We start from the raw sequence: 27,914 nt of genomic DNA on the forward strand, positions 1-27,914 counted from the left end.
GTGGTAGGAGAAATTCTTGATGTCATGTAACAGCAGATTCTCTTTGTTATTATGATATAATAGACCAGCTGAATACTTTTTGGCAAAAAAGTATTTATTGTCTTTGTTTTTTTATATGTTTAGGTAAATCAGTTATATTGTACTTTTTATGTGAATTAATAAGGAATGAGAAGAATAATTTCCGGATAAAAAATGCTTGATCTGCACATGCGAAATTAGGCAAACTAAGTTATTATGTTCTGTGCTGCACTGCAGGTTTTCAAGAAAGAAACGTTGTAAAAGGTTTTAGTACACAAAATAGAGGGTCCAGAGGATTTAGTGATGGCTTTGGACAAGGTGAGAGTAAGTTTTTTTGTATTGACTGGTTTGTATGGGAATAACATACATTGACCATTCTTTCTGGGTTTGCTTGCTCCCTGAGAACTACCAGTACAAGGGTGAAAGCTATGAAATGTTTTCTGTTCTTTGGCTGTATTCTGGAACATAGGTGATGTCTTTACAAAGTAGCATTACTGGAAATAATACGTCGTAGATTGGAGTTAACAAAGGATCTGTTGCACTGCAGATTTCTTGGAGTAAATAGTACTGGTGTCAGTCATATTTCATTATATGAATTTTATACCCTGTCCATTACTTACAGGTATTAATAATGGGCGAAGGGTCATTCCTCAGTCTGGAACTCTTGACTCTAGAGAAAAAGGGACATTTACAGATGGTGCAGGTGAGACTTTTAGTATGGGTGGTGAACCTTTCAGATTTATTATTCATGGTTTGTGGCAATTCAGTTCCTTCCTAGCTCTGCTAAATACTGTCATTGTGATTGTTCTCCCTGTTAAGAACCTTTTGCAAATGTTAGAGATCTTGTTTGTATACCTGCAAAAGACATGCTTGTAACTTCTATGAATTTTAGTGATTGGATTTTCAAAGTCTTCCATAATTTTTTTTCTTGGTCTTTCTCCTACTGGTTGAGTTAGTGTACAGTGAAGCAGAGATGCTAGCCCCAAAATTGGAAGTAAGCCTTAAGAACTTGCTTAGTTTTGAAACAGTCACTCTAGACTCTTTTTTTTTTTTTTTTTTTACCCTTCCTATAAGTGGGAGTATTTTAAGTTTGTCCAGACTGACAAGGAAGGTGTGTAGCTCAGAGAGACCAGCTATTCCTGATTAAACTTTATATTGATTTTGGGTTTTTTTTCTTTGTTTGTTTTCTACAAGGGATTTTTCCCTCACAGTCCTGTATTCTGTTGCCACTGATGCTGCTGTACCTTTTTATCTGTATGTTTTGCTATCTTAGAGCATAGTAATCTTTCATTCACAGAAATACCATAATTCAAATTAGAAATGCCATTAAGCCAGTGTAATGGGTAATGGATGGCTGATATTCTCCATGAAAGAACATTTTGTGTGATAGTGGTAAAAGAATTTTTCATAGTAAAAAGGATGGATAAATGATTCTTTACTCAGAGGGTAGTGAAGCACTGGGACAAGTTACCCAGAGAAGTTGTGGATACTCCATCCCTGGAAGTGTTAAAGACCAGGCTAGGTGAGGCTTTGAGCAACCTGATCTAATGGGTGATATCCCTGCCCATGGCAGAGAGGTTGGAACTAGTTGATCTTTAAGGTCCCTTCCAACCCCAAACATTCTGTGATTCAGTGATTAGTATATGTTTTCAGAAGTGCTCCTTAATATCCAAAGAACAATTGATTTGCCTCTATTTGACTTAGTTCAAGGTACGTTTTTCAGATTTTTAGTTCAAATAATGATTTTTAGGAACTGAAATGTTTATAGAAGCAACATGGTAATGCTCCTAGTGGACATAATGCATCCTTAATACAGGATCGTAATTCCTTTTTCATGGCCACAGGGTAAACTGTTAGCATGTGAAGACTGTTTTGGTTATTGGTACGCAGCAGTTGCACCTGTCTGTATAGAAGTTCATGTGGAAAGATAGTTCTTCATAAGGAGTAGTTTGTTGCATGGGAAGTATGTCCCTGGATCCTAAGAGCATGTGTCTGGATGATAAAGGATTTTTGTGACCAGCTCTTGAAAGTAAGGTCCTTAAACAAATGTGAGACAAGAATGCTTTACTGAAGTCTGACTTCATTTGTGAGTGTTAGGTCTAGTAGTATAAAACTAAGTTCTGATAGAGTCAATTTATGGAATTTTGTACCTTCCTGGAAAGTGGAGGGAAATCCAAATGACGCCTCACTGAACTTAACTTCAGTAGCTCCATACTTAAAATAGTTTTAGTTTAGCTTTTCTTGATATTGTTCATGAACTTAAGTAGTTCTGTTCTTAAGGTCCGAAGGTGACGTATGTGCCCCCTCCTCCACCTGATGATGAACAAGCCATCTTTGCACATTATGAGACAGGAATGAATTTTGACAAGTATGATGAAAATATCGTCGAAGTGTCAGGACTGGACCCTCCAGCAGCATTAATGGTTAGTGAACTGATTAATTGCAGAGTTTGCTGAGCATGATTTTGCAAGGGTGTTTAATTTACTGAGTTTAATATTGGCTGCTAATGAAAATACTAATACAAATTTGGAGTATTGCAGACAGTATGATGTTGGAAGGAGGTACTGCCAATTTGAAAGATACAAATTGAATTCACAGTAATATTGACAGACTACATAAATGTTCCAGAGAAAATAATACTGCATATATAGGAAAAATAGTAATTAAATTGCAGAGGAATACCAGTTCAGATATTGAAAGAAAGAGGTCTTTGGCAGCAGTTGCTGGGAAGGCTGGTAGAGTTATCTTACTGACGTTTGTTACTGGGGGATCTTTAATGATGTAAATGAATGTGTGTTGGAGAAGTACTGATTTGGACAGAGAAGTGTTTGAAAGTGTTTCTATCCCTGTTCTCTGTGGCTGTATTTTATTGTTTAACATACAGCTTTGCTGCTTCTCCATATGGGTGGCTAGTGTTTAAAAAAAAAAGAAAAAAAAAGCCCTTTCTAGGGAAAAGAAAGAGGAAAGAAGTGCCAAGGGGTTAGTAGCACCTGTGTTGAAAGGGAGGATACAGAGGTTTTTTCACCGTCTGTCTTCTGAAAGGTTTTTTCACCGTCTGTCTTCTGAAATGTTTTTTCACTGAAGTTAAAGTGATTTTTGTCATATATGATACTTTTTGGTCCTGGGTAGAAATGTTGCTTTAGCTCCCCTTACTGTTTTTAGCACAGAAACTGTGTGTATCTCCTGCATGAAATGAAACCTAACAGTTTGAGTTTGTTTTCATGGTGTGCTATGATGTGAGTTTACCTGCTTGAATCCAGATGTATGGCTTCTGAGCAGTTTTCTCTCACAGCTGATACACCAGCTGAAATTCTTCTGTCCCATAAAGTTACTTGAATGGCATGAGCAGATTTAAGAGACCTTTGGAACTTTTACCTGTAGGAACCTTGGCAATCTAGATGACTGGTGAGACTCTTTAAAGTTAACCCTTTAATTTTTGGATGTCTGCGTCCTGTGGTAAGTTTCTCTGGCTTTCTAACTTCTGTGATTGTGTAATAACCTGATATTTTTTCTGTTACAGAGCTTTGCAGATGCTAACATATCCCATACTTTAACTGTGAACATTGCTAAAGCTGGATACTCTAAACCTACTCCAGTGCAGAAGTACAGCATTCCTATTGTGCTGGCAGGACGGGATTTAATGGCATGTGCCCAGACAGGATCAGGAAAAACTGTAAGCATTATGTATACTCCTGTGACTGTGAACTTTCAGGTGGATGATCTCAGTCTTCCATGTGCCAGATGCTTCACAGCTTGTTATCTAGTAATTTAACACTTGGATAGCAATGCCAGATGTACTATTAAGCACAGATACAAATGATGTCACGTTTTGGGTTGGATTTCCTTTTAGTTTCAGTGAACTACTGTCTTGATACAGTGGGCCACCCTTCAGGGCTGCAGATACAGGTTCAGATATATAGGCAGGCATTCCTAGACCCTGCTTATGTGAAAACTCAGCAGTTGAAAGTATGGAGTTCTTTTAGTGTTGTGTGGAGTTTTGTCGAGTGTTTTTTGGTGGTGGTTGTTTTTTTTTTTTTGGTTGGTTGGTTTGTGTGTGTGTGTGAGTTGTGTTTTCTATGTTTTTGTGGGTGTTTTGGGGGGTTTTTGAGAACTTAGCCAGATTGTAACAGGGTGTTGTGCTAGTTTGTGACACTTGGTGTGGTCAAGTCTGATCTGCACTGAGCTTGGTCTTAGGTAATTCAGTATTAATCATGGAACAGGTTAAGAGTTGATACTAAGTTGAAAGTTGTCTCAGTTTATTACACTGCATGAAGTACCCAAATCTAACCATGGACAGCTGATGTATGAGAATGTTTGGCTATGAAGTGTAGCTTTTTGCTGTTCAGTGTAATTGTAGAATCTTGGTTTTGATGTAACGTAGCTTACTGCTTATTTCTTCTGGAAAACCTCTTCTGCTTGTAGAAAGGGAAACGTTCAAATATTCTGAATGCTTTTGGGACTGCTGTACAGATGCAGTTTTGGGGTTAACTAGTCTTATGTGGCAGTACATGTGCTGGTGTAGTGCAGCTGTGTTGCAAAGTGATCTGCCATTCTAGTAGTCTGCAGAATGTTGATATATAGTTACTTTACAGACCTACTGATAATAATCTAGTTTGTAAGTACATGTTAAGGACCTGTTTTGATCCTGGGTACAGAATTATCAGTGTATATCATCAATGTGTGGAACTGCCTGAAGAACTCGGAAGTTAGCCACTGCATACCTGTGTTGTTGTGTTACTAAACTCTTAAGATCTAGAGAAATACTTTCATACTGCTAAAATGAGGAGAAATAAGTTTCCATGTCCTGTAGTGCGTTCAGGTCAGTCCTTTTGCAGTCTCATTTCCTTGATTGTGTGCGCTATCATTCAAGCTTTAAGATTGATATACAGCTTTTAGCATGACTGATGAAAGCTAAACAGCATAAATACTGCTGTGCTGTTGTTGTTGTTGTTTTTTTTTCCTAGGCAGCTTTTCTTGTACCAATTGTGGCCCAAATGATGAGAGATGGTGTAACTGCCAGTAGCTTTAAACAGCAGCAAGAACCAGAATGTATTATTACTGGCCCAACTAGAGAACTAGTAAATCAGATCTTCCTAGAAGCAAGGAAATTTGTGTATGGGTAAGCTTTTGCACCGTTGCCTGGTATTAATTATTACTTTGCCTAAATCAACAGTGATTGTTTGGTTTTTTTTCATAAATACTTGCAAAATTTCTTTTTTGCCAATCAAATTATTGAAAACATTGAGTTCAGATTATAATGAGTTCAAATTTTAATACTAACCAGGAGGTTTCTTACTATATGGCCAGGGATTTAAATTCCTAATCTTCCTGATATTGGAGTGGGTGGGTGAATGGGATGCCTAGTCCAGCTTGAAGAGGAGATAAGTACTAAACTTCTGTCACATAATACTTACTGATGGGAAAAATGAAACTTCTTTCATGAAGTGTTAAGAAAACTTTCTTTTCTGACCATCCAGGAGCCACTCTGGCAGTCGCAGTCACACCCCCCAGGGACTTCACTGCTGTGACCAAAGCCCCTTTGCAGTGGGTGGCACCAGTGACCCTATGGGTACCTCACTTGACTCCCAACACATAGCACTCAGTCAGACAAGGTTTCCACACTAACTTGACCCCAGGTTTCCCATGGTAGAGTCTCAGATCTCTTGTTTCTTTAAGTAATTTAACTTGTGCAGCAACATGCAACAGCTCAAGCTGGATGTCTCCATGAAGGGACCCCTAAACAAGGGAATCCCTGGGCTTTTGTACAGTCACAGTGTATGTACATGATATTCTGGAATTTTTTTACTGAGTTGTTGGCTCCTGCTGAGTCTCTGTGTCAGGTCACCTGCCTAATGATGCAGGTCCCTGTGCCCTTTGTTAAGCAAAGAGTTGGTGCCCAGTTCATGGCCTTTTACTTGGGCTCCAGCCATTTCCAGCCACCCAGAGCTCAATCTGCAGCTCGCACTGCAACAGCACACTGAGCTACCTGCACTAGATTTATTCTTCAACATGAAGAAACTGATTAGCTTACCCTATGTAATCTATACTTGATTTATTTTCATCTTCATAAAAACAGAGGTGTGTTAGGGGTTTTAGTTAACTTTCAGTTATGGTTTCTAGTAACTCTTACTTCCCTGTGTTTCTGGTCTTGGACAGACATTTCACAGCTCAAGGAAACTTTCAAAACAGAACAAAAGATCTAAACCTGTCATTGAACCTTTGGATGTTGTATGAGAATGCATTTGTACTAGTTTTGTCATTAATCTTTCCACTCTTAAGTAATAAGTTTCACCAGTGCACAGAATAGAATTAAATCTATTGTCTGTGACAGTTTGTTGCTGTTTGGAGGTGCAATGCAGAACATCATTAGTGCAAAATCTGGTGGAGTAAATCAATACTTGGCTTTGTTCAAGCAAGCTTAGGCTTGGAGGCTGTCTGCCTTTGAAAAGTATGATCATGTTTGCTTACTAAGCATGTTATTAAGAACAGCTTCTTAACCTGAAACTCTTCTAATGTTGTAACTAAACAAAGTTTAGCTGTTCATTATCATTGTAGCTAATTCTGTTCAACTAGATACAGATGATTTCACAATAAAATCGCTTTTGAATCTAGAAAGCTTCTGCTGCAGCTGGCCTCCAGTAAAATTAAGGTAACCTCTGTTTGGGGGGCAGTCAAGCAGTATCAGGATGTGAATCTGTTGTCTCTAAAGAATTGCATGCATTTTGCTCAGTTCAGATTTATGGTGGTCTTAAGCTCTTTAGTTTAATTCACAAATAGGAATATGAAATATATGTATTAAAAGTGGATAAATATTGGAATTGTAGAAGTCCCCAAAGCATTTCTATTCTTGACTAAAACTTTCTGACGGGTTTTTATTAACCCTGGTAAAAATTGGTTGTGTTCACTGTTGCTGCATATGAAGAAGCTGAGTTAGTATCTTCAAGAAAAGACAGTTTGAATTTGAGTATAAAAATACTTGTTGCATGCATGTAAAAACTCATTGTGTGCATATAAAGACCTTAGTGAAAGGTTATAAAGGTGAGCTTGTAGACTTGTTTCACAGCTATATAAGGTAGTTCTTGCTTGAAGAGGTAGTTTTCTACAGAAGAGTATCTGATGTTGCTGTACTTGGTGGATCTACCCAGAAAGCTTAGTGAGAAGAACACTGAGTAGTGTAGTCTTCAAGTGGATTTGCAGTCTAATCCTTGTGTCACACACAGTGTGATTAGTTGCTTTACAAAGATTCTGTCTGTGTATTTTAAGATCTGCAGAGATTACTTTTGAAGCTCTAGAGGCATATAGAGAGGTGGTTCTGTTTTTGCTAAGTGTGCTGTAAAAAAGGGAACAAAGTCTAACACCATTTTGGCTGTTAGTGTTAGTAGCTCTCAGCTTAAGCGAGAGGGAAGAATGCAGATGAAATCAAGAGTTCATTCCAAGCAGGCCATCTTGGCAGCCTCTGTTACACAGTGAGAATGGGAACTTCAAGCTTACAGTGAGCGAATTCCTGGTTTTTTGAGTCCTTTTGGAGCAAGCTGTATGGAGAAGGAATTAAACCACTCTAAGCTTGTTTGTGGTAGATCTGATTATTTTTTACAATTTTTCCTGAAACAATACTGTTTGCATACTTACATAATTAATCCAAACTTTTTTCTATGTAACAGAACTTGTATAAGGCCTGTTGTGGTCTATGGAGGTACACAAATAGGCCATTCAGTTCATCAGGTTATGCAAGGCTGTAATATACTATGTGCCACTCCAGGAAGGCTTCTAGACATCATTGGAAGAGGAAAGGTAAGATCTTAAAATTTAATGTGAATTCCCTAAGCACTCTTACCTTTTTTACCTACTGGTTTTTGTTCTTCAAATTTGATAGAAGCAGAGAGAGATATTCTAAGACAAGGTGACTTGTATTTCAGTGCCTGTACAAAGGCAGCATACTGATTGGTTTTCAATGGCTCTAAGTTCCTTGAGGTTTTTGAAAGAATAGCCTGAGTGTAGATCTCTTCAGTTCCTTTCAGAGCCAACTGGAAAATACCAGTCTAAATCAAAGTGGCTGCAGTGTTCGTGACAATAAAATTTCATGGTTTAAATACATGGAACAGCTTTGCCTAGTTCTTTTGGAAAATTCTGTAGCAGATTTTCACTTACTGTCTTGGTTTTTTTGCTATGATGGCTTTTATCTAACTATATTTTCATACCAATTTTATTAAAAATACAAAAAATTCCAGTGTAATACTGTATTTGAATTTTTATTTTTCCAGCCATTGTAAATTCAAATCCAAATTGCTACACACTATATTGGTGACTCAATGATGTTGCACTGGACAAATGAAGTTTGGAAAAACATTTCCTGATAATAAACTGGAGATTCATTTTCTGCTGTTGTCAGGCTTTTAATCAAAGTGATTGGTCTTGGTGAGGACCAGCGAAGTTGAACTGTCCTTAATAATGCTTTCTGACATAATTTATTTTTTCAGAACAAAAGGTTTTCTTGAGAATGTGTGAGGGTTGTATGAGAGAACCTTTCTAAAACTCAAAGCATAATTCCAAAATAGATGTACTTGAGTAATAGTTGATCTTCAGGTTCTGTCTCAGTTTATATTGCTGAACCAAGTTCTGAAGCACTTCCTTGTGTGCGTAGTATTAGAATTAGGGCAAATTAAAAAGTTGAGGTTGAGATGCAAATAAATATTTTGATTTGTGAATAATTAACTTTCATTTTTTAGTAACTTCTACTTGAAAGGAATAAGTAAAAGATGGATTTTGCTAGTTAGGAAACCTTGTATGTATATACTGTCAGTGAACCGATACTGTTTTTCTTTGACTGAAATACTTGCAGATTAGTTTGCATAATGTGAAGTATTTGGTGCTAGATGAAGCAGACCGCATGCTTGATATGGGTTTTGGCTCAGAGATGAAGAAGCTGATTTCTTTCCCAGACATGCCACAAAAAGACAAACGCCAGACACTAATGTTTAGTGCCACATTCCCTGAAGAAGTTCAGAGGTGAGTAAAGTAAAAATAGAAACATATGTGAAGATGTACTTGTACAGAACTAAATAACTGAAGAGTTAAGAATACTCCTTATATTTCTGGGCTTCAACAAGTGCACATTGCTGGGTCATATCCAGCTTCTCATCCACCAGCAACCCTAAGTCTTTCTCCTTAGGGCTAGTCTTGATCCATTTTTCTGTCCAGCCTGTACCTCATCCTGTCCTATTGAATCATGTAAAAGGTTTCTCTTCCTCTCTTTTATGAGGTCCCTTTAAGTACTGGAAGGTTGCAATAAGGTCTCCCCAGAGCCTTCTCTTCTGAGAGGCCTGACCAACCCCAGCTCCTCAACTCTCAAGCTTGTTTCACAGGAGAGGTGCTCCAGTTCTGTGGTCATCTTTGTGGCCTTCTCTGGACCTGCTCTAACAGGTCCATGTCTGTCTTGTGCTGAAGACCCCAGAGCTGTACACAGCACTCTAGGTGGGATCTCATGAAGACAGTGTCAGAATCACCTCCCTCAGCCTGCTGGTCATATTTCTTTTCATGCAGCCCAGGATGTGGTTGGAGTTCTGAACCCAAACACTGCAGACATTTTTAGCTTTTTGAAAAATGCACATGTGACTGCTTGTGTTATTCCTGACTAGACAGAGAATAAAAATATTTGTTGTAAGGGTTGCTTATTGTAAATGAAAGTACTTGATCTTAAAACAAAAATAATCTATGTAATAGACTTCATGTTGCTCAATTTTGTCTCTTTTTAAGGCTGGCTGGTGAATTTTTGAAAACTGATTTTTTATTTGTTGTTGTCGGACACGTGGGTGGAGCATGCAGCGATGTTCAGCAAAATATTCTTCAGGTTTCTCAGTATCTCAAGAGAGATAAACTGATGGAAATTCTACGCAGCATAGGTAAGTTTCCTTGTTGCTAATTGTTTACCAGGAAAGAAAAATTGCTTGGTTTTAAACTTTGTTTAAAAGGTCGTGATTTTGTGATTTTTTTGTGACATGCTTTACAAGACTACTGATGAAACTTGAAGTGGAACTTCAGAATTTCCAAGTTTTTAGGCATATTGTGTTACAGAAACTTCATAAATTCACACAATACTTTTGATTGGAAGGGACCTCTGAAGGTCATTGAATCTAATCAAATACCCAGTATTTGTCAATGTCTCATCTCAATTGAGTACTAGCAGATAAGCTTCCTAGATGGTTTTCTTCTTTATATGGTCAGTTACAATTCTTTAGTATCTGGGGGTGTTGTCTCAAGATTATAGGTGTATTAAAATTCTTACCTGAATGTTTGGGCCTGTATTTTGTAAGTGACTGGGATTCTTTCATTTTTGTTCTGAATTTATCTTACGTTTTAATGCTGAAAACTGGAACTGAGTTTGGAATTAAAACGTAGTTTTATCTACCTTGCTGTTCAGTGCTCAGGATGGTGTGCTGCTCTTAGCTTCATACTGTGGGGAGTGCTTGCTTCTCAGAGAGCAACATTAATTTCTTCTTTTTATTGAGGAGAAAAATAGAAGGCACATGTCTTCACAGGTTTCTGTATTGATCTAGAAATCGATCAGTTGAGTTTAATTAGTTCAACACAATCAAGAAATTACAATATGTGCGTATATATTAGGTGTTTATATAAGTAAGTGCAACTCTAAGTAGTGAAGTGCATCATGTTTTGAACTGCAGTGGCTCTGAACTTCTGTTCAAATAGGTAATGAGCGAACCATGGTGTTTGTGGACACAAAGAAAAAAGCAGACTTCATTGCATGCTTTCTTTGTCAAGAAAATATACCAGCCACTAGCATCCATGGGTAAGTATTTTTAAAGTGAAAGTCACCTAATACTATTGTGAGAAGCTTTTATTGAGAACACAGGTTTTGCCACATCTGTGGTTTAGCTTGCAATGTTTCAGATAGTCCTGTAATTCTCAGTAGCTCTGCCCAATGGAGAATGTAAAGCTTCTAAATGCTAGTTCTTACAGCATTTGCTGAGCATACATTTTTGGTTGACCAAATGCTGTGTTTGAACTGGATAATCTTTTATGCCTACAGCTTATAAAATTAATATAATAAATTCTGTAGAATCAGCTGTTCTTCATGTGTAGTTTTTGCCATAATTTCTGTGACCAAAACCAGAACTTTTGCTGTTACTGGTGAGATGATGTTCATAAATGTGAGTGGCAGTTGTGAACCTTTCACTCTGTCTTAGAGCTTCCTCAAAATGATAAGTCACGTGCCATACAGATTTCTGATGCTGTCATTTCTGCCTCTATGATGTGTTCATGGACTTAGCATTTGTATGGAGATAATCTAAAGAAAAGATGCTTCTAACTTGTGTTAATAGTCCACTTATCAGTGTTGCGTACCTGAACAGATTCTGAGAAACAAAAATGAAGTAGGTTCTGATTCCAGGTAAAAACACATCTAAGATGATGTGTCTTTCTCATCATGTGCTGGAATGAAGTTTTCTGTTTTGTTTTGTTTTTTGTTTTTTTTTTTTATCCTGGTGGCCTGTAACACATTGAAAATGTAATTTTGTAGTGGTTTTTGTATTAGGAGGAAGGGACTTGAATTTTTGCCAATAAAATTATGTTATGGGCAGTGTTCTGACAGATGTCAGAACATCAAGGTTGTAGAGGGGTTAAAATGATCTTATTACACAGATTCAAGATGTTTATGTGTACCCTGTGGCCTGTCAGATGTACAGGTGTATGAAAGTCATATTGAGAAGGTCTGGCCTTCTGTTCTTGGCTAGTCTGAATTGCTATCCCACAAGTTCCTTATGTGAGAGGAGGTTCTTAACACATTTCTGTAGAAACACTGTGCTGTGAGTTAAAGACACTTGAGTAACTGGTTCAGTGGAAGTGTCATGAATGTTAGTGGTTTCTGATTCACTTTACCCTTTTGAGTTGAAGTTAGGATGGTTACTCTTCTCTGGAATAGTGGTCATACCAGACTTCACTAAATATCCCGTGTTAAGATCCCAAAGAGTACTGTTTAGCTTTCTAATTTGTTTGGACAACAAAGAGTGTGAGTAAAACTGATCCACAGTAGTTAAGTACTGGATGATCTGTAGTTAAGTACTGGATGATCTGTAAATACTCTTTAAACATGCAAACCCCAAAGGTTTTCTTGGCATGATGATAAACAGAAGACAAGTTCTTTACTGTTGGCTGGCCACATTTTTTAGTATATCTGAATAATATGGGAGTCTAAGAGTCTAGGTAGACTTTATCTTTGTTACTCTGACTCCCTGCTACAAAGCTGTAGGAGAAGGACTTCTAACTATGGCATGAAGAATCAACCAATTAAACAAGTGAATCTTCTAGGGAGGCAGTTTGCATAATTATTTCTGATACTTTAAAAAACCTCAATGTATCTAGAGATTTAGGTTAAAGCAGTTGCTAATCAGTTAAAAATTCAGAAAAGCTGAATTGGTAGTATATGTGGGTTGTTCGGGGGGTTTTTTGTTTTGTGTCTGTTGTCCCCCACAAGGACTACATCTATCCATGAATCATGACATTTAGAGTGTATCTTAAATAGTACTGCAGATCTGTTGAGACATCCGTTCTAACCATTGCTTTCTTTGTAGAGATAGAGAGCAGAGAGAGAGAGAAATAGCCCTTCAGGATTTTCGTTCTGGAAAATGTCCAGTTCTCGTGGCAACCTCGGTGGCAGCAAGAGGTCTGGACATCGAAAGCGTTCAGCATGTTATTAATTTTGATCTTCCTTCCACCATTGAGGAGTATGTACACAGAATTGGACGAACTGGCCGTTGTGGAAATACAGGGAAAGCAGTTTGCTTCTTTGATAATGATTCGGATGGCCATCTTGCACAGCCTCTAATTAAAGTGCTTTCAGACGTAAGTTTCAAATCTTACTGCTTAACTGTCTCTGCTCTTTGGGATTTTGCTTTAATGTACTGAGCAACTGTTAGGTCTTTGGAACAGCTAGGGAACTCCTGAATTGGTAAAGCAGTCAAAGTCTCTAAATTGTCTTTCTTAATTATGTAGGCCCAGCAGGAAGTCCCTCTTTGGTTGACAGAAGTTGCTTTTGAGTCTGAAAGAGGGAGACTCTCAGTTAATGTCCAAAAGGTAGGTCTAGAAATGAACTGAAAGTTTTGACTTTTAGAACTTTGTCTTAGTGAAAAAGTATGTTTAACCGTATATATCGTGAGTAATGCCACTGAAACTGTTATGACTGTAACTGCATCCCTTTTCTTAGTTGTGCATCTTCAAAGAATTCCAAAGAATTACTGAAGCTAATTTCAGACAACTTGCTTGACTTGGACTCTTAACGGTGTGGCCTATTAATAACTGCCTTACTCTTGATCTGTAGTGTCAAGAATTAGTCTGTGGAAGACAGGTTTGTGCAAACATATGCCAAGGCTGTAGTTCCAGAAATTTCTCTACTGCACATGTAAAATGGGAGCATATAGTTGCTGATGATACAGTTAGTGCTTGCTGTAAATCACTCAGTCAGGTAACTTGTTGACTAAAATCTCAGTTAATTATAGTTAGATAAATGGCCCAGCCTAGTCCATGTCAAAATTGTTCTTAATATCTGTGATGAGGAGAAGCCTTCTAGTCTCTTGATGTTGCTGATACGAGATGTTAAGATACAGCTTGAATAAAGGAGAAAGCCTCTATGGCATAGCTCTCAAATCACTCTGCAGTTAATATTTTAGGATTTAAATTCTGTGCTTACTCCTATTTTGAATGAAATTCAAATTTTCAACTGATGTTTGTTACTTAATTGCCTTTATCTAATTGGATTTTAACCAAAAACCTTTCCTTCATCTCTTACTTCCAGTAAGAACTTTATCACATCTCAGTTGTGTTCCAAATGTTGATACTTTCTTAGAGACCACGGTAGAAGTAATTGCTCTCACTTCTTAGATGGGGTCTGAAGCTTGAGTTCAAGCTCAGGCCCTTCCTTTCATTAATTATCTTTTTCCATACCGTAATTATTGAAAGTACTGAGAAGTTCGGGTGTTTTTTATCTGCCTGGCTAGTTCCCTAATCAGATCTGAGTAATTTTTCTTTGTGTCTTTATGGGATCTCAGTTATACAAACTTTGCTTCATTCTCACACTTGAAGCTTTAGTGGATCTTTCCTGTTTATTCCTTTTCAAGGACACTTTTTTCATTTTTATAGATTGCTTTCAAAAGTGGATCTCACTAGTTTCTTCCAAATACACATCTCCAGCCTTTGTGTAATGTCTCCCAGCATTTCATGAAATCTTTAATTTTCTAGGTCCAAGTCCTTTATGTCCTTTATAACCTCTGAGCCACCAAATCTGACTGTTGCCCAAGGATATGTGTGAATATAGTATTTTCAGATGAAATCTCTCTGCCTGCATTGGGAATACTGTTCTTGATATCACATATATACAGTGCACCAGCTCTTGAGTTGGAGATCATGAGGTTCTAATTCTTTTGAGACCATCTGACGTCAGTCTGACAGAAACTGTGCGTTTGTAACCAGTCCAATTTTTTTTCTTTCAAATGAACTATTAAAGCTGGGTTTTGCTGCTTTACTTTTATTGAAAGAAAATCTTATCTAATGTTCAGTAAGGATCCTCATGCCCTTTCTCTTGGAGAAGAAAGGTAATATTCATGTTTTTATAATATTCACTTTCAAAGGGAATGCATAGAAGGGCCATTGGATAATCAAATGGTGAATCTGAAAGCGGAATCTGTTGGAAGATCTTATCTGATTATTTTGGGATGATCTTATAGATGACTGGACTTCGTTGTTTTTTTTTTTTTTTTTTTAAAGGCATTTGCTGAGAAAGTAATTCAGTCACTTTTATGTAAGAAATTGAGAAGGAAGTTTTTTTCCCACAGTTGTATGAACTGATTTGTTTTGGATAAGAAAAGATGTTGGGATGTGAACTTCAGTAAGTGTTACTACCACACCTGATGAAATCTGAGGTTGATTAAACTGCATTAATTTCACACTGGGGTCCAAAAACCTTATATATAGAAGGTTCATGATAAAAACTATATTTAAATTGGTGTTCAGATACATTGAGACATGCATGCAGAAAGCTGAAATTGTTTTGCTGTGACTTTTACCATTAAATAATTGAAAGTGGTTGGAATGATTCTAAATTAGGACCTGTTCTGTTTCCTAGAATAACAGAGGTAGAGGCAACATGAACCCAGGAGAAATGAAGATGAAGTATTCTGCAAGTGAAGTTGAGTCATGGGATTAAAGCTATTTTATCCCAAACTGGTTTATATTCTGTTGTGCTGTAAATTAGATGTTGCATGGGAAGATAGTCTTGTGGAGACCTAGTTTGGGAAAGTACTTTATATAAGGGTTCACTTAAACTTTGTCCTTTTTTTGTAACATGTCAGTTAAAAAGTTTGAATCTTGTGTTGTGATGACTAAAAGATCTGTTGAACACCTCTTAAGCGATTACTTAATAGAAATTTGAGGAGTTCTCTTTGAATGTAGCCGCTGTATCAGATATTACAAAAAAACCACATATTGCACTTTCACGAACTGGTATTATTTCGACATGCATGGAACATTTGCATCTCCATATGGAACTAAAGGTCAGTGGCTACACCCACAGCTTAGTGGAAATACATGTTTTTTTTACAGAGCTGTCATCAGAGAATGATGGAGCCCTGTTTGTTTCTAGTAGAATGTTTTTACCTTTGACAGACAAATACACTTCTGCTGTCTCTTGTGGAAAAGTTTGCTTTAGAACAAGCCTGGTGACTTAGGTCCAAGAAGTTTCCGTGGCTTGTAGAACCTACAGAGGGTAAGCAGTCATTAACAGTGTAAGGAGATTTCTTTAAAGTTGCTTTTTCTTTGAATTTTTTTCTCTTTATCAATGCAGTATGCTACAAAAATGCATATCATTGTGTTCCAAGGAAAAACGGCAAAGTAATTATATTTCATAATATCTTGCACAGCTGAACAAGTTTACAAGCTTCTCAAGTTCTTTGGTATTTCACACACAGTGTTGAGCACTATTTCTTGTACAGTCTTCCCACTTAATCCAGGGAAATAATAATTTTAAGCTGTACTTACAGGACTGAAAGTTTAATGCCCAAGTTTGTAGGAATCAGAACTGACTGGACAGTACTAGGGAATCTGTCATTGTGGAAAAGCATGCTGTCACTGTCACCAAAACTATTTACTTAAGTATCCATTTAGAAAAATAGTGTTATTTTTGTAGACTGTAGTTTTACTGCTATATAATGCGGGAAAATAGTAAAGTACGTGTTAATTGTGTACTTAGAAGTGAGCTGAAAGGATAGTATACTTAAATTGCAACTCACATGCAGTGGATGTATTTAGGCCTGAAGTCTGTAATTCAGAGTAAATACCCTGGGCAGCATGACTCCTCTTCCTGAGAAGTCTCCTTGAAGATTTTTGCATCCATTCTGAATTTCAGGTGAGAAATTGAGGGTTCTTTTGGTTGCTGAGTGCAGTAAACGTGAGTGAACTGTAATTGTTGGAGGAAGCTGTGAACTGATAAAGCCTTCCATTTCTGTGAAAAGAAGCCAGAGGACAGAGTCATGGACCAAAACCTAGAATAAACCTGTGAAGAGAACGTGGTTTAGCATTTTTTTAAAGGACTGCTTAGATCACTGCGTGTTTTTTTGCTTTGTCTCCCATTTTATGACTTGTTGAGTTGGGGTTGGGCAACAGAGGGAATTCTGCAGTTGTCTCTTTTTCTGTAAAAGAATTATTCTGGCCCTATTGTTCCTAACCACTTACAGAAAAAAGGAAAATGAAAGCCTCAAAGAGTTGAAGTACTTGAAGAAAAATACAGTTCCTTTTTGAACATTCAGTTTTAGTTTTAGCCTTGTGATTCTTTAAATACATATTTAATCTGCAGGAAGGTATTTCAATGCGATTCTCAACTGGAGGAAAATGCTGACGAGGAGTTGAGGTGGGGAATGAACTGCGCTGTCAGTTGCCTGTTACTTTTATTTTTGCACTCAAGTAATCTTATATGGAGAACATGCTGAAAAATTTACTGTAAAATACTATATTAATACCCTCTTCACTCAAGAGAATGCTGTTGTCCCTCTGGCAGCAGCCAGGGTGAATGTCCTTAAAAGGTTTTGCTGAACTGATTGAAACCTGATAGCAGTGTACCACATACCTGTAATTTCGGTTAGATGTTTCTACTGCCTATAGTTGTGCTAAACTCAGGTCCTTGGATGTTTTTCTGATCTTTACCTCCATGTTTGTATAAAAATTGCTGTCTGTATTGCAACTTAGTTTAAGATTAAAGTGAAGGTTCTTGACAAGCTAGTGTTGAGAAATTCCTTCAAACCTTCTTTCATTGAACAGTATTTAAAATCCTGCTTTTTCTTTTTTTGTCACATTGCAGTAGTGATGTACTTCATGCAGTGCCTGCACTTTTCCTCACAAGTTGAGTTTCTCACCGTGGTCTGAGAGGAGTGCAGTCAGGGTGTCTGTTGGGTCTGGATGAGATGGAGTTCATTTTCCCCTTAGCTTGTGTGCCCCTTCACAGTGCTGTGCTTTGTATTGGTTATTAGAAACGTATTGGCAACACAGCTGTGTTTTGGTAGCTACTGAGCAGTGCTCACACAGAAAAGAAGAAGGAAGGAGGGTATTTGCTACTTAGAACAGTTGCCTTCCAGAGCAACCAGTACATGTGCTTGAAGCCCTGCTTCCCTGGAAAGTGTCTGGACGTGGCTTGCTGATAGGAAATACATAGTAAAATCTTAACAGTTTTTTTCCCTTTCCTTGTGTGCATGCAGCCTTTCACTTTTGCCTTAGTAAACTGCCTTATCTCAATCTACAAATTGTTTTCCATTTTATTTTCTCTCCCCCTTCCTGATGAGATACAGGAAGATGAGATACAATGGCTTGGTGCATACTTTACATCCAACTAAGGTCAACCCACCACAAGGTGAAAAGAAAGGACAGTCTGTAGAGGTGACTTATGACACTGTTTTGACTGTAGATCCTGATCAGAACACCAGTTTTAGTAATCTGGATACAGATTTACAAAGTCAGTCAGGTATGGTATCTTAGAAGAAAATGGGCACAATCTCTTTGGAAGTAATGATCATGGTTCAAAATATTCTGAGGCAATTAAGTTCTTACAGGTAAGTTACTAATGTATTAGTACAGAGGAAGTCAAGAAATTGCACAAAGAACTGAACACTGGTCATGAGTAAAAATGAAAAGGAAATTAAAGTTTTTTAATTTTCAGGCTTATAGCAGTTGGGCAAGATGACCTCCAGAGTTCCCATTCAATCTCAACCATTCTATGATTCTTATTCTGTGACATCAGACAAAAATTGAGAAGTTGAGAAGATGGGAATTACAGCATGTCACAGAATGACTGAACTGCTACTTTTAAGCTGCTAGGAAAAAAACACCCCAGTGTGCATCAGGATTAGAAAGGAAGCAAGGGGGCACTTGCTTCTGCAGTTGGCAGGTAAGAAATACTGTGCTGTGGGACAACCAGCAGAAGCATTCAAGAACAGGACTCCCATCCAGAGTGACCTGGGCAGGCATGAAAAACAGGCCTTGTGCAAGGTGGTGTGGACAAATGATGAGCTCCTAATGGAATTTAAAATAATAACCTAGAGAAGAGCCTGGAGAGCCTTTCTTACTAAGATCATAATGGACCAGCACTTCCGGTGCTGGACACTATCCTTCATAGTTTTCCAGACCAGACAGGATAAAACCTTGAGCCACATGTTCCCAGTCTCCTCACTGATGCTTTGAGCAAGAGGTTGGACGGAGGACCTCCTATGATCACTGCTATTTAAAGTGATAAGAGTGAAGGCAGCTGGGGAAGAGTCTTCTGAATTGAGGGTTTGATCGTAAATCATTAGGCTTCAAGATGAATTGAGGTAGTAGTGCATCCAGCAAATAATTTATAAGGCAGAGCAGATAACAGTAATGGGAATTTTTTTTAAGTTAAATTTGATATTTATGAGACATAAAAAGCCTATCTGAGTATAAATTACGTCCAATTCTTGTCACTTAAAGAAAACGTAAATTAGTGGTTTACAGCCCTTGATCTGGAGCTGTTTGTGGGCTGTGAACTAGTTCTAATGAATCTGCAGGTGGTAGCTGAGTAAAGTGTCAAAATTCTGACTGCATACTTAAATTTGATGATTAAGGGCTGCATCTCTCAACTCAGTTATGGCCATAGGAGTTGAAGGATGTAAACAAGAGTCATGAACAACAGAGAGATCAAATAGAATGCCCACAAACTAACACCAGTTTGATTCAAGTCCTTCACCTTTGGCAGGTAGGAAAGCAGAAGATGTAACAACCTATCCTGAAAACGTTTTTTTCATTGTTGATAATACTTGTTGGAATTTGCATTCTCCTACAAATTAACTTTAAAAATGCTGAAGAGAATGGACCTGTTTCTCCTCACTGACCTCAGTTTAGGGCTGGGAGCAGAAAGCAAGCTTGCTGAATATTGTTGGTGTATCAACTGGCTGTATGCAGAGTCTGTATGCTTCTTTGATTTAAGATAAACTGTAAAACTTCTGAAGTACAGAAAAACTGTACTCCGTTGTCAGCTTGTAATAAGTGGGGTTTTTCCTGTGTTAGCCAGTTGAGTAATTTGAGCATGTTGTTTAGCAGTTCTAGGGAATTCCCTGGTGACACAGGAGGGGGATATTGTGACATCTGTCACAACTTTGTCCTCAATAACATGATAAATGGATGGGTCTTGGTCAGGTGTGGATGTCTGTACATTGTCCTGTACTTCGGGAATTGTCAAGGATGAAAATACCGTTTAGTTTTGTCATTGCAGATTTTACTTTTTTGTGACTATTACTGTGTGTGTGTTTAGTTTCAGTCTTTGACAGTGACATTTCTTATAAACCCTCTGTTATTTGAGGGTTTTATGGTATGATTGTTTCCATCTCTTAGCTGCAGTAGCTAATGAGCAACAGGAGAAGAAATCACATGGCTATGGAGTGTGGACCAAGGACATGGGAGTCTTACATTTAAGCACATTCTTTTCAAATTTATCTGCTTTTTTGTATTTTTTTTTCTAAATAGCTTAAGGCAAATTACAAAATCAAGTGGGACTTAATTCTGGACAATAGTTCAGTAGTGCTTGAAATATAAATATTAAATGTTTTTCATTTTACACTGTTTATTTCCTTCCAACTAGCTGCAATACAGTCTTTGACACTTCTAAGTGTAATGAGTGTGGCTTTTATTTCTTTTTATTAAGCAGAAAAAATGTTCTGGTGAGAAAGGACACTTCAGAAGAGCTACTTAGTGTTCAAGGCTAAGGAGTCAGCTCTTTGATCAAAGTTAACTGGAGCCAAACTAATAAAAATGTCTTTTTCCTTATGCTTCTACATAGTTGTAGAAACCTAATTATCTTTCAGAGCCTGATATCCATATATAAGCTAAGACTAATATTTTCTTCAGAACTCACTGTAAATGTGTGTGTTCCCTGCTGATACTGTTTGAGAAAACTATGGACAGTGGCTGTAATCAGTTGACTTTAGTGTTGTATTAGCATGTCATTCTTACTGCAGTGGAAATACTGTCAAGCAGGATTTCATTGCTCTGTTGTCTTTCTCCTTCTTCTTTAACCGGGTCAGCTAAAATAGTTTTCAATATCTAATCTTTACTTGAATATCTCTGAACTTTAAAGAATGTTGTGTTTTGCTCTTCCTCCACTATTCAAAGTGACATATGGACAGTCATAGGGGATGATGTGATTGTTTACAAAGACTTTTTTTCCTGGAAAGGTGAATGAGGTTTGAACTGAAAGAAGTTAACTTAATTTTGGCCTCCTTGTGCACTTCTCTTTATCACGGGTAGCAGAGAGCGGAAAACGGGGAGATGATTTACCAATAATTCTTTGTCTTCATCAACTCAGCCCCACCACTCCCCCTGCTTAAAAATGCTGAGTTTCTCCCTTTAGGACCATTTTCATAAATCACTTGAAACTATGAAACTATCCCTACAGCAATATTTCATGGGCTTCTCAGTCTAAACATACCAGTCATATAATAAAGTCAATTATACTGAAGACTTGTGTTTCCTTAGGAGATTCTGTATTTTAAGGTCATATGCAACATACTCAAGTATACTAAATAAAAGGTAAAATTCTTCTCCAGAATGAGTGAATAGCTAAGCTTCCACTGTAAGCTTTTTGTAGTACTTTGGCAGCTCAGAGATCACTTCTAGAACTGAACACACTTGTTTTATTCATATTTATTGTCTAGATTGGTGAATATGTAACCCACCCTCACCGAACCACTTTGGGAAATCTTGTACAAAACTGCAAATACCATTATATACAACTTAAGCATTGAAAGCAATGATTTATTGGAAGGTATAGATAACAGGGTAGCATGTTAGTCCTAGCTAAATGCTAATGTACCCCTTATAAGACACCTAGTAAATCATGAGAAAGAACCTGACTTCAGACCACAGCAACAAAAATGTTCAGTCTCACCAAGTGAAGACTTGGTGTCCTGACTCCTCAGAAGGTACTGCTTAGCAACAACTGAGACATCAATCAGTGTGTTACCAACATTGTTCTCCTCCTAAATCAAAACCACAGCACTTTACCACCTACTAGGAAGAAGATTAACCCTATCCCAGCTGAAACAAGGATGGGAACCAAAAAGACAAACAGAGGGAAAACACTAATCCTCCATTTCCCAGCTCACTCCAGGGACTTCTCCATGGCTTATAGCCACAGGTTATACTTTCTACCCTTAAGAGTGGCAACAAGGGGTGTGGGAAGGAGGGGAGAGTGGAGTTCTGGTCAATATGTAAGGATTTCACTCTTCTCCCAGCTTCCCTTTGCTGGGAGAAGAGTCTTTGCCTGGCTGCAGAGACTATGCTCTGGAGTAGGTCCTCTGCAGGCTGGAATGAAGCTCCACCTCTAGTCCTGGTGTTGCCTCTCTTACTTCTTGATCCTTTTCATGCTCTTTTCCTCTACCATTTTTGCAGTTTCTTAAATGCGTTTTCTCTGAGGCATCACCAGCTCTGCTGGGGGCTCAGCTGTGCCCTGTGCTGGGTCTGCTGGGCTGCCTGGAGATGGCTGTGTGACACTGGGCAACCCACAGCTCTCTAGCCCTGCAGGCTCCAGTACCTAAATCTGCTATTGCAGAGTGCATCCAGCCTAGGATAACATTTGGTGGGGCAGGAGCCACATTGTTCTGAGGTAAGAAAGGTGAGAATCACAGAATTGTTAAGGTTGGAAAAGTCCAGTCATTAACCTGGCACTGTCAAGTCGACCACTAAGCCGTGTCCATAAGTGCCATATCTATAGGCCTTTTAAATACCCCCAGGGATGGCAATTCTACCAGTTCCCTGAGAAGCCTGATCCAATGCCATGAGCAGCCTTCCCCAGGAGAATGGATGCTGTGTGAAGCAATGTCAGAGGGTTTACTAAAGTCAGGGCAGACAACATCCATAGCCTATTGGTCATCCACTAAATGTTTCACCCTGTCATAGAAGGAGAGAGGGCTGCTCAAGCAGGACCTGCCTTTCCTAAACCCATGCTGGCTGGGTTCCAGATCCCCTGGTTGTCCTGCACATGCTGCACGATGGCACTTAAGATGAACTGCTCTATGACCTGCCCTGGCATTGAGGTCAGGCTGACAGGCCTGTAATTCCCCATATCTGTCTTCTAGTCCTTCTTCTGGATGGGCGTCATGTTTGCCAACTGAGACCTCCCTGGTTAGCCAGGGCTGCTGGTTAAGTGATGAAAAGTGGCTCAGAGAGTGCCTCCACCAGTTTGCTCAGTAGTAGAATTGACATCCCCACTGTATTTTGAGGGCCAGCTCAGCAGGGAGTTTTGCTTAACATAGATGCCAGATTGCAAGTCTGGTTGTCTTTGAAAAGGCTATTTTGAATCTTGGAAGTTTTGTATGTATCATCTCCAGCCTTCCTAGGAGTTCTTGTACAATAAGTATGACGTCTAACTTGAGGGCCAGGCAAGTGATGATGTAGGCAAAGGTCTATCCAGGGGATTGCCTAGGGCAACTCAGTCAACCCCCATGCATTACAACTGCCTCAGGAAAGAAAAAAGGAAAGAAAGTAAGAAAGAAAGAAATTAATTGTAGGCAACTCCCTTCTGAGGCAGACACTTATGGGACGGGGTGGGATTCACCTGAGTATATAACAGAAATTGATTGCAGCTGACTCCTCGCTAGAGGTTTCTCAGAGAAGTCTCAGCCACGCGGTCCTCCTTCAGCAGGAGGAGAGAGTGGCCAAGTTCCTTCTCTGGATTCCAAGGCGAAAAGTCCTTTATTTGAAATTCCCACAGCTTATATGGGTTTGGGGGGAGGGCTAGAAGGAGGAACGTGATTGGGCCAAGGTCTGGGGGAAAGGGAGTGGCTTGAGGGCTCTGCTGACCAGTGGGGGATACAGGAGGACCACATTCCAGTAACAGAACCAGGGATTGGGAAGAAGCGGATGAGACAGCTTACCATACTTGTGCAGAGGCGGAGTCCGTGATGGGGGAGGGGAGACAATATGGTTCCGAGGGGGTGGCCATGCGCACCGGGGAAAATACATAACTCAGGAAAACCCATACGCTAAAAACGCAAGTACTTGTTGTTTTTCTGCTGCGCTTGATCCCAGAGAGCTGCTGCTGTGACGGACCTGTTTCTAAAGCCGTTCTTTCCAGGATTCATGATCTTGTTGTTCTGCCACAAGTATACTGAGGGAGCTGGCAGAAGTTCTCAGTGAGCCACATTCCTCCATCTTTATCAGCAGTCTTGGCTAACCTGGGAGGGTCCCTGGTGACTGGAGGTTGGGCAATGTGATGTTCATCCACAAGAAGGGCTGGAAGGAGGATCCAAGAAACTACAGGCACGTCAGCCTGACCTCAGTGTTGGGGAAGGTTAGGGAACAGATCATCTTGAGTGCAATCACGCAGCACACACAGGACAGCTAGAGGATCAGGCCCAGCCAGCATGAGTTTAAGAAAGGCAAGTCCTAGTGGATGAGGGGGAGGATGTGGATGTTGTCTACTTGGGCTCAGTAGAGCCTTTGCCAATGTTTCGCACAGACTGCTCCTGGAAAAGCTGACAGCCTGTGATTTGGGCAGGTGCACTCTTCATTGATTTAAGAACTGTCTGGATGGCCAGGCTCAGAGAGTGATGGTAAATGGAGTTACGTCCAGCTGGTTGCTAGTGTGTTCTCCAGGGCTCAGTATTCAATCTAGTCCTGTTCAATATCTTTATTGATGATCTGGTAAATTTGCAGATGACACCAAGTTGGGTAGGAGTGTTGATCTGCTGGAGGGTAGGAAGGTTTTGCAGAGGGATCTGGACTGGCTGGATTAGTGGCCTGAGACCAGTGGTATGAGGTTCAACAAGGCCAAGTCCCAGGTCCTATGCTGATGTCACAACAACCCCAGGCAGCGTTACAGACTGGGGGCAGAGTGACTGGAAAGCTGCCTGATGGAAAAGGACCTGGGAGTGCTGGTCAACATCAGCTGAACATGAGCAAGCAATGTGCCCAGGTGGCCAAGAAGGCCAATGGCATCCTGGCTTGGATCAGCAATAGTGTGGCCAGCAGGACCTGGTCAGTGAGGGCGGTGATCATCCCTCTGTACTCGGCACTGGTGAGGGCACACCTCAAATCCTGTGTCCTGTTTTGGGCCCCTCACTCTGAGGAAGACATTTAGGTGCTGGAATGAGTCCAGAGAAGGGCAATGGAGGTGATGAAGGGTCTGGAGCACAAGTCCTGTGAGGATCAGCTGAGGGGGCTGGGGGTGTTTAACCTGAAGAAAAGGAGGCTCAGCAGTGACCTGAAAGGAGCTTGTAGCAAGGTGGGAGTCTGCCTTTTCTCCCAGGCAACCAGCAACAGGACAAGAGGAAATGGCCTCAAGCTGTGCTGGGCAGGTTCAGGTTGGACATCAGGAAGAATTTCTTCACAGAAAGCATGGTTAAGCATTGTAATGGGCTGTCCAGTGGGGTGGTGGAGTCACTATCCCTGGGATTGTTCAAAAAATGGGTCGACATGGCACTTGGTTATGTGGTAGGTGTTTGGTCAATGGTTAGACTTGATGATCTTGAAGGTCCTTTCCAGCCATAATGATTTTGTGATTGTATGATCTATGTGATGATGTGCTTCCTACCCTTTAATTTGGAGATATACCATGATGTTGGACATATCAGCTTTGAAAGATGCTGGCTCCAGAAATTATATGAATAATTTTAAAGCAGAATGTGGTGTGTGTGGGAAGAGAGGAGTATATGTATGATAACCTATTCTCACCTACATAGCCATTTCCTTTTTTGGGTGTCTTTGTTAAAGTGTATGTTTGTAAAAAACTTGCTTCATTGCAAGTCTCTGCAAACTGCTGCAGTTCTCTCTGTGTAGTGGCTGTCTGTCAAGAGTAAATAATGCTGGTACTTGTCATAGAGAGTCTGCTCACTGTGGTTTTGGGGTGGAAAATTCCTGGCACCTTGTAGTCCTGCTATTAAAGCCACTCAGAATTTTCAGTAATTCCTTTAGCCTGTTTGTACAAATGGGTTTAATTATGTTTCTCTGCTTTTGCAATTGTAGTAAAAGGCTTGGGAAACTTGAATTACCGTAGAGTGAAAACATGTAAAAATTTCTGTAATAAGTCACAAAAAAATCACTCTGGGAATAGAGTCCCTTCTTTGCCAGCACAATTACAATACAGCTGTTGTTGCAGTGTTGCAATGCTGTGAAGGAAGATGCGTCAGAAAGGAAATATTGTGTAGTTCTCTATTCTGAAATTGACAAAGGCTTTGTGGCCTTTTTAGCAAAATACCTGATTCTTTTCTTGAGGAATAAATCTTGTCTAGAGCAGAGATTAAGAAGATTCACAAATAATTACACTTAGGCATTAAAACCTTTCTTTGAATATTAAATCTTGGTAGATGCACACAGCACAGCATAGTAATTGACACATTTCTTACTCCTTCTGTTAGGTTTGAATAATTTGTAGATCTGCCCCTAAAACTGTGTCAAATTAAGAGTCATACAGTTGTTGTCTGTTATAGAGGCCCAGAGAAGCCGCTTTGAGTCACGAGATGGATTGTGGTGGTGCATTCTCTTTCTCTCTCTTTTTCTCTTTTCCTTTCTCTCTTTTATTTGTTAATTCATCTGTCCCTCTTTAATTCCTCTCTTCCCTTTCACCCCACAGTTTCATCCAAATCCCACTGCTGCATGCTTGTATAGTGGGTCAGGGATTAACGTACCAATTTCCATGTGAAGTGTGTAATTTACTAATAAAACACTGATTGTTTGCAGACCTTCTACTTTTTTTGTTCCTTTTGATGAATAAGCATTAACAAATCTTAGGTGTTTCCTTCCCCTTAAGGATGGGTTGTCATACCCGATATCCTTGCTTATTCACTGATATGGGAGTCATTAGCTTGGACAATGTATTGCATTTAAATGAAGGCTATAGTCATAAGAGCCTGGTTTTGAGGGTCCTGCTGCTATTGAATTTTTGTGTTATACTCAAGTAAAATCTAAGAGCTACGTATTAATTCTTAAAAGCAACCTTGCATGGAGTTTCAGTCTAGTGTATTTCTGGTAACTATTTACTGAAAAACAGTTATGTGTACTCCGAAACTGATATCAGAATCTGATTATTTTCACTGGATTTTTCTTCCCTCAAATGACATCACTAAGGAATAGGAGGACACTCATGATTTTTATTTGTGTTCTACAGTGGTTTAAGTCAATGGAAATCAGTACGCATCCCCTCCTCTTTACACTGGGAGAAATGAAGTGATCAGGTGGTGGTTCAGGTCATTGGCCCAGGAAGAAATCAACCTTACAAGTTACTTGGTTAAAACCAGCTTTGTAACTTCTCAAAGTACAATTCTGTGTGTTTTTCATCAAACCTGCTTTCATTATGACTGCACAATTAAATCCTGCAAGGTCTATTTCCAGACTGGCCAGTGAAAATGCACCTCATTTTTCCACTTAACTACACAATTCTCTGTTCTGTGCCAGTGTGTTAATTAATACAGATTCACTGTAGTTATATGGTGGTCAGTAACATTATAGGGTGTGGTCTCACAGAAGATAAATCATACAGAAGGTAAATACTTTTCAAAACTGAGCTACTGCAGGTAAATTAATTTATAACGAGGGTCAGATTTTTAGCAGTACTTCTGCAGTGTCCTGTCCCTGCCAGCAGGGACAGTGCAAATGCCTCCCTTTAAGAAGGGGTACCATCTGGGATCAACCAGTCCCAGAGCAGCCACTTCTGAATCACCAGCCAAAAGAACAATGGTAGAGAGGTGTGGGCAGTGAAAACTGTGAGTCTTCCTGTTGAAGATGCTTCCTGCCATGTGTTTCAGGAACAGCAGCTCAACTTTGCTCCCACCCTTAGGAAGAAGAACTAATTCTTTTAAAGCATTCATGTGCAAAGTGGATAAAAGCATCTCAAAGTGTGGATATCCAAACACACTTTTGGCATGATTTCTGTCTTTGTTTCGAATCACTTTTGGTAAATCACATCCCTTTTTTTGGCAAGATGTTTTTCTCTCTACTATTAAATTATTACAAATGGTGGTAGCTGAAACAGTTACTGATGGTATCACTAAGTGTCCTCTGCATCCTGGAATCTCTTAAGTGCTATCTCCCAGTCCACACTCAAACATTTAAGACTATGGACACTTTAATTTAAGCATATAAGTAGTCCTCAATCAGAAGGATGACTCAAGGTTTTTAAAAGTTATGCACATATTTAACTAATCTAGTAGGTCTGGTGCAACTTTTCATCACTTTGACAGCCATCTTTCAGTGAGTGAATGAAAACATGTATTAATCTGTGAGCACTGGCAACTAATCAGACCAAGTTTAACATTTAATTTCCATTCAATTAAAAATAATTAAGGGTCTAGTCCTGGCCTTTCTTTCATGCTCAGTAGAAAAAAATATCTGATGTGTCA

At 39.2% G+C, this 27,914-nt stretch overlaps 1 protein-coding gene and 1 long non-coding RNA gene across 5 annotated transcripts in view; both read left to right on the top strand.

Annotated features, from left to right (window-relative positions):
- LOC113943257 (interleukin-6 receptor subunit beta-like) overlaps positions 1 to 27,914 on the top strand; it is a 65,799-nt gene that overhangs the window by 6,463 nt on the left and 31,422 nt on the right. For 3 of the 4 annotated variants that reach the window (XM_027634792.1, XM_027634791.1, XM_027634794.1), the window contains exons 8-18: positions 256 to 336; positions 641 to 721; positions 2,299 to 2,441; positions 3,539 to 3,691; positions 4,983 to 5,137; positions 7,680 to 7,809; positions 8,858 to 9,024; positions 9,772 to 9,917; positions 10,723 to 10,822; positions 12,603 to 12,873; positions 13,024 to 13,104. In XM_027634792.1, the coding sequence (XP_027490593.1) occupies positions 256 to 336; positions 641 to 721; positions 2,299 to 2,441; positions 3,539 to 3,691; positions 4,983 to 5,137; positions 7,680 to 7,809; positions 8,858 to 9,024; positions 9,772 to 9,917; positions 10,723 to 10,822; positions 12,603 to 12,873; positions 13,024 to 13,104 (1,508 nt within the window). The remainder of the gene's footprint in view (positions 1 to 255; positions 337 to 640; positions 722 to 2,298; positions 2,442 to 3,538; positions 3,692 to 4,982; positions 5,138 to 7,679; positions 7,810 to 8,857; positions 9,025 to 9,771; positions 9,918 to 10,722; positions 10,823 to 12,602; positions 12,874 to 13,023; positions 13,105 to 27,914) is intronic. The other variant, XM_027634793.1, reaches the window with a different exon arrangement.
- LOC113943258 lies at positions 14,302 to 17,287 on the top strand. Its single transcript, XR_003526265.1, has 2 exons — positions 14,302 to 14,618; positions 15,149 to 17,287. It is a non-coding gene; the product is annotated as an uncharacterized LOC113943258 (long non-coding RNA).

The sequence above is a fragment of the Corapipo altera genome, unplaced genomic scaffold (genome assembly GCF_003945725.1).
Source record: "Corapipo altera isolate COAL_440 unplaced genomic scaffold, ASM394572v1 61411, whole genome shotgun sequence".
Lineage (NCBI taxonomy): Eukaryota > Metazoa > Chordata > Aves > Passeriformes > Pipridae > Corapipo > Corapipo altera.